This window comes from Cariama cristata, unplaced genomic scaffold (assembly GCF_000690535.1).
Source record: "Cariama cristata isolate BGI_N322 unplaced genomic scaffold, ASM69053v1 scaffold10833, whole genome shotgun sequence".
NCBI classification, from domain to species: Eukaryota; Metazoa; Chordata; class Aves; order Cariamiformes; family Cariamidae; genus Cariama; species Cariama cristata.
The window spans coordinates 8,128-18,230 of NW_009606653.1; the positions used below are offsets into that span (position 1 = coordinate 8,128).

A 10,103-nucleotide genomic window follows, 5' to 3' on the forward strand; every position below is an offset into this window, starting at 1 on the left:
TGACTATAAATGATTGCTTTTGCAATAACCAGGCGCATTGTTTACAGTAAGGTCGTTTGGTGGCAGCCCATCGTGGGGTGAGATCACGGCGAGGTATCCCTGAACCTGGAGCACGGTGGAAAGCTTCGGCTCCGCACACTCTTGCGTCGTGCTGAAATCTGTTGCATTTGGAATTGGAGCCTAAAGCATCTCTTGTGTTTCGATCCCTTTGTGCCTTTCCTAGGGAGAAATGCAGGCAGTGGAGATGCAGTTTAATGTATATATCTGCCGGAGAGGCAAGGTCAGGAAAAAAAAAAAAGAAGTCCGTGCTGTGAGCAGGAGGCCAGGAGCTGCAGTGTTGAACTCCTTGGAAGAAAAAGGGCAGGGGGTTGCAGACGGTATTTGATCCAGCGGTGACGTTACCGGTGGTTGTCTACGTGCCGTGGTCCTTCGTCACTGCCTGGAGAGTGACGGGGCAATGGCACGTGGAGAAATGTGGCGCTGGCGAAGGACATGGGGAGCCTTGATTGACCTTGTGCTTGGCGGGGAGGGAAGCACGAGCAGTGCCGGTGAGCTCTTCGAGGGTTGGGAAATGCCAGGGCACAGCAGACTGGATAAATCCCAGCGACTGAAATCGGTGAATTTAACCGTGGTGTAGATGGCTATCCAACACACTGATCCGTTTTAAAACTAAATCTATCTTTAAAATAGATTTCAAGTTGGCGTTACTTTTGTACTTTACAGTTATTTTCTGAAACAGAGGGCCTTTCCTCACTGTTGGGTAACACTGTAGGCTTGTTTGTTTTGAGTAAATGTAACTTTGCTGTTGAAATTTGTGTTAGCTTTAGTGAGAAGCTTAACTTTGGTTATAACTAGAGGATCGCTGTATGCATTTGAAGCAGGTGTATCATTTTAATAGGTGCCTATTCAGTTTTAATACGACTCTTTGTTTTTAAAAAGTGAAATGACATTTGAATAGCTGTGATTTTTGGCAAATTGTGTTTGGGTGGAAGTGAAATTCAACTCAAATGTTTTTCTTGCACACTCAGTAACGTTCTGCACTGCCTGGATGGGAACACTTATCCAAACACGTCTTGTAGTTGAGAGAGATATTAAACCAAACTAAGTATTGCAGTTGGACTGACTCCCTTCCAGGCAACGTCTCTGAAAATTTTAGAGATATGAGGCCTTGTTCTTTCACCTCGTTTCAAGCCAGAGAAATACTGAAAGCAAAAATGGAACTTTCCTGTGTTTTGGGATGTTTGAGACGCCCGGAAAGGAGTTTCTCTGCAGAAGGTGGATGCTCTGGGCCAGCTCCTGGTCGGTGACACCCAGCACTGCACTTCTCTGCCCTTTGGTTGAAAATTTAAAAAAAATTTTAAAGAAGAATTGCATCTCGCATGAAAGAAAATAGCCTGGAGTTTTTAATCAGCCCTTTGCCCTTGACCAAGGAACAGACCTCTCTTGTGCTGCAGGCTTCATCCGTGGGCAGATATCTCTTGCTTTAGCAGCAGTGTCTGTCCCCCAGCTCCGAAATGACCCTTAGACCTTGCTCCGCACGTGGCAGCGAGGAGCTGGGGGGGTAACAAGGACAGGCCAGGTCCTGCCACCGAGTCCTCGGGCAGCTTCTGCCAGGTCTGTGCGAGATGTCCCAGGCTGGCAGACATTGCGTGCAACGCACAAGAGGTTCGACATTAAGGTATGTAAATAATGAGACCCATTTCGTTAGCTTCGCCGCTGTTTATTCCTCCCGTTGGTGACCTGGGCCAGGAGCAGCTGCTGGAGGCACGGCCAGTGGAGTGGCTTCATCCATGGGGTAGGACGGAGCCGGGAAGCACCGGAGCTTGCCGAGCAGGTCTGGTGTTGCTGAGCCTCGGGGCTGGAACGTGGACAGGCTAAGCAGCGAGTTAGTCAGCGTGGTCAACCAGGTTGTGGCTGGTCCTATGTAAACCTTTCGCCAGTGAGAAGTCCCAAATAAACAGCTTCGGCACGCCAGTCTCCTTATTTACCTGTCTTAATCCTGTATCTCTTGTGTTTCTCTCATGAGCAGCACCTCGGTCACACATTTACGTGGGGAGACGAACAGAAGCAAAGTTGTTGGTGAGCTCGACTTGGCAGTTCGCCCCGCGGAGTAAGGAAATGAAAACCCCGCAGCCGTGGACACAGTGAGGTTTTGTCAGCTTTCAGGGGTGTGCAGGTTCTTGAATCGCTTCCTTCCTCTGACGGGCTTTTCTTATTAAACTCGGTGTCTTTATAAGTATTTTTAAACCTCTTGTGTAACGAGAGGCCAGGCCAGAGTTTGCGCTCGTTTGCAAGCGGCTGTGTAAAGTCAGGGTGGGGAACCCTGCTCTGCCGACGTCCGTTCCTTAAAGAGGTCTAGGGCTTGTGGCCTTCAGCTCAGTCCCCTCTTCGACCGTGGGCTCCTTTGCGAGTCCTAGCAGCCTCGACTCCTTTTGCCAGAGATTCCCCATCCCACTGCGTGCACACAACGAAGCTGTCGATGATTTTGCACATTGAGGGACCACGGGCCATGTCCGTACTATGGTCCAACACTTGCTGGGCAGAGCACTGATAGAGCTGTTGTCTTAACTTCCATGCTTGTCCTTACCAGCTTGCTACTATAAAATATCCATCCTCTTGCTTTCATTACCTTATTCTTTCCCTGCTTCTTCCCTCTCTTTCCTGGAACATCATCTGAGCCCTCGTCTGCCAAGCAGGCCTTCTTATTCCTGCCTCTATCCCCACCTCGGCTGTCTCAGGAGCTCATCTCCTCCTGCTCGACGCCGGCAGAGGAGGGCAAGAGGTGGAGGTAAAGCATGAGATAAATTAACGACTGAGTTAGCAGAGAAGGGGACAGAGCAGCAGAGTGTTTGCTGGTATTTGCGGCACAGCTCTTGAGTCTTGGAGCCTCTGGGTGTTTTACAGGTGGGTTAGTGGAAGAGATTGATGCTGACCTTTACCCAGCTTGAGCTAACAAGTCACCGTACAAGTATATACGTGAGTTTGGTTTTTTTCCTGGAGCTGTAATAGTCCATCCTGTTTCACTTGTTGCTTCTCCTCAGGGCATTGGGAACTCGGCAAAATCCAGGGCAGCAGGATTTGTGCAGGGGAATCCAGGCACAGCAGACAGCTAAGGTGACCAGGGCAGAGATGAGGCTCCCCAAAAGTGGTCCTGCCGTTGCCAGGCTGGAGCAAGTCTTGGAAGCATGTTTGCAGCACTATATTAAATTGGGAAGCTCCAGCCGAGCAGACTTGCCCCTGTACCCGAGGCACGCAGGGCCGTGAGCTGAACGCACACTAAATATTTGTGAGTCCCGGTCGTTGTGCCGGCATGCACAGCAAGCAGCCAGGTGGTCAAGCTGGTTTGAAAAAAATCTTATAACGGCATTTATGGCAGTTGAGTATGCTTTTGTTTAAAAAGGAAAATAAAAATCCTGCTTGCTTATGCATCTTGCATAGTGCCCAATTCCTCTTTTTTTTTTAATGTGTCAGGCATTTTGCTTTCTAAAATCCCAGCAAGTCATATTTATGGGGTGTGAGAGCTCTGGGCCTAGAGGGAGAGGCAAGGCACTGCTGGGAACCACGAAAACCCCGAATGCAAACAACATTTTTGTTAATAAGCTGCCTAGACATGGAAGAGTGGTGAAGGTTTTTGTAGAGGAGTGCAGAGGAGAAGAGAAGGGCTTCTTGGATGACCTGGGGAGTAGGGGACCTGCTGTGCCAGCTTGTTTGTCCCAGCAAAATGAAGCTCAAATGGGAGAAATCTTGCTTAAGTGGGGAAAACGGGCAGTTCTGCACAAGCTCAGATGGGCATAGACTGGTATGAGTCAGGTTAGCCTGGAAATTAGGCAAAAAAAAAAAAATAAAGAGGCTCCGAACCAAAATAGAAAAATAATCAGAAGAGGATAAAATATTGTATGGCATCTGCAGGAGTGAGCAATGGAATCAGAGATGCAAGAAGCCCCCTCCAAGCCTCACTCCGTATGGATCAGGAAGGCTTTTCAGAGGATATACGTGGGAGCAGGTCTAGCAGAACTGGTGAAAGTGAACCTGCAGAGATTTAAAGAAGATGAGCCCGTGTGAGCCTCTAGGTTGTAGCAAAGGTGACTGGCTGTGAGCATAAGCTGAAGGTACGTGATGAGGGCCTGAGAAGAAAAAAGCGTGGGATTTAATCTGTAAGTCGGTCATCAGTTCAGAGGAAGAGCTAAGGGAGAAGAAATGGGTGCCCACGTCGTCCGGATTTTAGTTCTGCAGAATAATCGCAATCCGGGACTCGGGTTGAGCCTTCGTGGCTCTCGGGGCTTCTCGGGGTGTCCCAGGATCAGAAGGGTGATGTGGGATCAATGGTTGCTGGTTGTTAGGGGAGGGGGTTATCTGAAGCAAGGCTATGGGGGAACATTTCCATGCTCCAGGCAGCTGGGGGGAGCAGATCCGGGTTTGAAACCTGTGCGTGCAGTTGAATACCGAGTCGATTTGTGTAAACACGCGGTTCTGTGGACCTCGCCGTTCTCAGTTAGCAATCTGGAGATGACCCACTCTTGGGCTGTAATACCAGTTTATCGTTGCCCGGTTTACCACTCATGGCTGCTTGTGAGACTGGAAAACTAGATTCGAAAGTCTGAATTTAAGAGACAGGCTGCCGTCCTGTTTGCAAATGGAAACTGTCCAACTTTCAGCCCTCGGGTACTGCTGGGCTGGCGGAGCTGGGCTACAGTGAATTATCTGGACCGTGCGATTGTCGGTGGATGGTGCTGATCTTCCCTCCTTCCCTTTTTCTCTCTTTTTAGGTAGGGGACCATAAATTCAGCGCTCACCGGATCGTGCTGGCGGCTTCTATCCCCTACTTCCACGCAATGTTCACCAACGACATGATGGAGTGCAAGCAGGATGAGATCGTCATGCAGGGGATGGATCCCAGGTAACGTCCCAAGGCACGTGAGCAAGGATATCCAGAGGGACTGTGAGCGCTCTGTGGGCCTCGGCATTGTGTCTGCAAGGCTTGAAAGCCTAACCCTCTGCGTGGATGGCGCTAGAAAATATTTTTCTGTTAGTAGAGTCTCATGCTAGCTTGAATTCAGTGGATTTTCTGCCCTTTCTCCCCCTTTTTTTAGTGCGCTTGAGGCTCTGATCAACTTTGCCTACAACGGTCACCTGGCCATAGATCAGCAGAACGTCCAGTCTCTGCTGATGGGGGCAAGTTTCCTTCAGCTGCAGAATATCAAAGACGCTTGCTGCACTTTCCTCCGGGAGAGGTAAGGGGTTGTCTTTTGGCTGTGCTTACCGCTCCTCAACAGCGGCAAGGTTTTAGTCGTCTGTGTCTGGCTTAGGAGGAAGTGGGATGTCTCCTGCCAGCGCGATAAGGAGGTCTGCGTCTCCCGAGGCTCGCCATTCTCATCGCCTATAGAAGAATTTAACTGGCTTATGAGGTGCTACAGCTGGGACACGATACAAGGCCTTGGCCAGCTGTGGGAGTTAATACCTAGAGCAAAACTTAGGGAACATTTCCCTTTTTAAGAGTTAGCTAGCTGCTTACCCATCGCAGTGGTGCGTGACTGCCTGTACCGCTAACGAGCCCATCCTCGCAGTAATTACCCTTTGGGCCGTTGCGTGTGTAAGAGAGGAGGAATGAGGGAACTTGGCCAAGGAGCTGGACGTGAAGCTGTGGCAGAACCTTGAATTGGTCCCAGGTTTTTCAGTTCCCTCGCTGGTGTTTGGCTGCAGGACTGTTCTAGCAGCATGATCTGGAAACCGAAAGGCTGGCCTATTCTTTGGAAACGTACCACACGTGTTTTCAGATCGTGCCAGGGAGTCTTACGTGTTTAGTTTCCACAGCTTGATTTCTCTGCAGCTGTTCAGTGTATTCCGTGGCGTGACATTAAACATACCTACCACATAAATGGAACAGCTCAGCCCGTTATTTTTCTTTATCTCTAAATAGAGGTATCCTAAAACCTTGGGCTGGGGAGAAAAAAGTGGTTTTCCTCTGTGTTTAAGATGTCTCAATTTTCAGTCTCCTGTGCATCCTGGGTTTCTGCGATTTGTTTAAAATTAAGTTATATAAGATTACAGAGTATTCAGCTTTCTTGCAAAAACCATTTTATTTCAGGTACTGGATATGACACCAAGCTGGAAAGAGATGGGTTGCATTGATTTTTGAGTCCCCGCTAGCTTTAGGTAGTTGTGTAGATTAAGCAAGGTGATTTGGTTTCTCAGGTTTAGTCTGCCACAGTTCTCCCAAATCTACCAGGAGCGACTAGGTGTCCTAAGCTAAGTCCTGGATTTGAGTGCGCAGCTGTCACTTTGGTTAATAACAAGAGAATTAGTGGGCTCTGACCATCCTGAAGAGCTGGAATGTGCACACTGAGCTCTCACTCTTCAGTGGAATTAAGATACAGGACATTTTTAGGCAGCTGTGCACAGACGGGTCCATGGTGCTGTAACCAAGCCCTGAGAGTCATCCTCGCATGAAAGTCCCCCCCCCGTGTCAGCGCTGTGTATTTGCTTTTAGCACAACATAGGGCAGTAACTGAGGGGGCTTTCCCCAAAGTGGACACAAGCGATGTCACGTCCACGTGTGCACCTGGACGCAGCTGTCAACAGCTGGGCCTGGGTTTTGCAGACCGTTAGACACTGAAACCATCAGAGCCCAAGGTGTTTTCCCCGTATAGGTAGCATTTAGTTTAGTATCTGATGATTAGTTCCACAAAGCAACACAACCGTCAGCTCTCGTTGAACGGTGACATGCCTGTAGTGGGTAGGGCTTCTCCTTTGGACAGGAGTGTCCAGGACACGTACGCTTGTCTGCAGAGCACGTGGCTGTAACCAATATCAGCTTCTTCCTGCCACTGAGCAGCTTTATGTAGTGGCTGTTTGGCTGTGCTGAGAGAGGCTGGGATCTGCAGCGGTAATTCTCACTGTCTGACCTCCAACTGCGAAAGCATCTTTGGTGATAAAGCCTCCTTAATCGCAGGACATGGCTTTATGAAGCTGTAACAGATGCTGTTCTGTAGTACTTAGAAAAGACGTGACATGAAAAACGGAGACTGAAGGTTGGTATTTGCACAACGTGCTTGCATCCAGCTTTGTCCAACACTGGAGTTTAAAAAAAAAAAAATAAAAAATTGAAGGTACTAGATCCACAGCCCAGGCACCCCGAGATGTGGGAGGGAAGGATTGCTGTGCAGAGCTTCTCGCTTCCCCTCGACTGACAACCTGCAGCCTTCACGCAGAGCCAGCTGAGTCTGTCCAGTGGTTCCTTGGCAGGTCTGAGGGGACCTTTTCCAGGTGAGGTTTCCATCCTCTGGCTCTGCTGTGGATTCACCTTCAGATCTCTGTGTAGATATGTTCATCGGTGAGCTGGAACCTGCCAGCGTCGAAGAGGACACAGCTGTGGCTTTCACTGCATCACGTATCCTCCGAGGCTTGCCTTGCTTCACTGAACCTGTTTGTAATTCTTTCTGTCCTTCCATTAAACTGACGTTACTTTTGCTCTCTTCCCCCCCTTTCCCAGGCTTCACCCTAAGAACTGTCTGGGAGTGCGGCAGTTTGCAGAGACAATGATGTGTGCGGTGCTCTATGACGCTGCCAACAGCTTCATTCATCAGCACTTTGTGGAGGTATCCATGTCCGAAGAGTTCCTGGCGCTGCCTTTTGAAGATGTCTTGGAGCTTGTTTCTAGGGATGAGCTCAACGTGAAGTCTGAAGAGCAGGTGTGTACCTGGTGTAGGTCTCGCCCGAGGCAGTTTCTTTTTCCTTGGAGGGTTTCTGGTTGCTTGGGAGTGGAATGGGATATGACCCTATTCCTGGTCTGGATGAAGCTGAGAGGATGTCCCAGCACAGTGGGGACACAAAGAGCTGCTGGACACAGCTACGATGACTCCCACTTCTTGTCTGTGCTGCCAATGTTACCTTGCGCTGCGAAATGCCTGGTAGAGTTTCTCGGACCATAGATTTTGCAAAACATTGGTTTAAGGTGTTTTGATTCATTGGTGACAGAGGTGGAACCTGTTGGGTCCTGAGGACCTTCAGCTGGGCCCCTTACTGTCAGTAAGGTGCTGGTCCTGGGGAAGAGAGGCTGAGGGTGTAGGCCATAGCAGGGAGCCCTTCCTCACAGCGCTCGTGTTCAAGTCCAGAGGAGTGCTTTTGGGGTGTAAAGAATTTGCTGCGAGCGCTGCCACATTTTATAATGAATGTTCCACTGAATTTTCCATCAAGAGCTTCCCTGGCTTGCTCCTAAAAAAAAAAAACAAAAACAAAAACAAAACCAAAACCAAGAACTTTAGGGTGTTTCAACAGCCTTGAGAATCCATCAGTGGTGGGCTGACAGCCTGCAGGAGAAACAGAGCCTCTCTTCAAGCCAGGAAATCTGTCCTGCTCTTTCTGGGGAGGTTAGTAAGGAGGTGACAAGCAAAAAGCAGACCTACGGCTATTTCTCTGTAGGGTAAGAAAGCCTGATTAACAAAGCACTATCTGAAATGCCCTTGAAACAGGGAGGGAGGGGAACCTGCTTCGCATTCCAGCCACATTGCTAGATCGTACCACAAATTTGTCTCTTGCTGTTTTTTTCCAAGTCGATCCTTTGTGGAGCAGGTAGGAGTCCAAAGATTTTGTCCCTGATGACATTTCCTCAAGCCCTGACATCTGCCAGCTGCCTCTTCAGAAATGGCGGTGTTTTGGTACAGTGCAGCTTATCTGCTGGTCATAAAGCACCTTGTAGAGTGAAAGTAAGGAGTTTTGGGGGTTTTTTAAGTTCGCCATGGTGCTGTTGAAGTACTTTTGCACTGAAGGCCTCAGGAATGATGATGTGAGAGACTCCAGATCTCCACCATAGAAGAAGGACTTCGTAGTTTTGTTCAGGGCAATGGCACTGCGGGACTTTTCTTCACCGCCACAAGCTGCAATAGAAGAGCACCCAAAGTGGGTGTGTAATCTGGTTTTGAGGGCAGCTGTCCTGCGAGGTGGTGGCAGTGACCACAGCGACCGGTTCTCCTGCGGCTTCTGGAAGACTGCTGTGGTTTTGTGATCTCCTTGAGCTGAACCCGTGAACAGAGGTGAGGCCGCAGGGTGTGATGTTGGCCTTGGAGCGTGAGCCCTGGTCAGTGCGACTGCTGGGGACACTGTGCTCAGTGGGAGCTCTGCCTCAGGTGACAGTGACAGGACTTGGATGTAGTCTTCTAGATGTAAGCGCAAGAGTGTAGGACAACCCAGCTCAGGCTTTAGCTGTGAGTCCTGTGAACCAAGGAGTACGTGTCTCCAGTTAAACGAGTCACCAGGCTCCTCTTGTAGTCAGGAGTCATCCGAAACAGGGCAGGTGAACGGTACTTTGAAGAGGTCTGCCTCTCCGGTGTCTGCGAAGGGAGCCTAGAGGGACCAGCTCAGCTCTAAACATCTACTGGGTAGTCATCCAAAGTTAACAGATGGGTCCCTCTCATCCAAACCGTCTTCTGATTTTTCATAGAGCAGCACCATTCTCTTTTCTTCTTCCCCAGTTCGCTGATTTTTGACACTAAATAAACAAGGTTTTGCATTCTGTCCCACCTCCTCTACCAAAATTCTCTTCCCAGCTCCCTCATCTCCCTGCAAACGTTTGTACTAAACATACTGTCCCATGGGGCGATAGATCAGGATTATTGCAGCCTAAGTCGGAGGCAGAGAAAGCAATGCCAAAGCCAAGCCACCCGAGCATCATGCGACAGGAGAGCCCTCTGGTGCAATGTAGAGCATCACCATTCTGTCCTGAAACCGTGTCATCCAAGACCAGGGGAAGACCATTGTCAGTATGTGGTTTCTTTTCCGTCAGACAACTGGCAGCAGTAGGAACTTGCCAAAACAAAAAAAATTTACAAAATCCCAAAACTCCAGCTTTCCGTGCCTCTCTTCCGGCAGGTATTTGAAGCTGCGTTAGCTTGGATACGGTATGACCGAGACCAGAGAGAGTCGTTCCTACCTGAACTCCTGTCCAAAATCCGCCTACCCCTTTGTCGACCTCAATTTCTCACCGATCGCGTGCAACAAGACGACCTGGTCCGCTGCTGCCACAAATGCAGGTGAGGCTTGGACACAGGGTTAGAAGGCCACCGAGGGGATGGTGGCCCTCTGTAGGGTGGAGGTAGCAGGGATGGGGT

The 10,103-nt window shown here is 49.5% G+C and overlaps 1 protein-coding gene across 1 annotated transcript in view; it reads left to right on the forward strand.

Moving 5' to 3' along the window:
* Positions 1–4,766: 4,766 nt before the first annotated feature.
* Positions 4,767–10,103, forward strand: part of KLHL18 (kelch-like family member 18) — a gene marked incomplete at its 5' end in the record, with an annotated part of 8,860 nt that continues 3,523 nt past the window's right edge. The window contains 4 exons of the mRNA XM_009696448.1: positions 4,767–4,897; positions 5,091–5,231; positions 7,490–7,688; positions 9,865–10,025. Coding sequence (XP_009694750.1) covers positions 4,767–4,897; positions 5,091–5,231; positions 7,490–7,688; positions 9,865–10,025 — 632 coding nt within the window. The remainder of the gene's footprint in view (positions 4,898–5,090; positions 5,232–7,489; positions 7,689–9,864; positions 10,026–10,103) is intronic.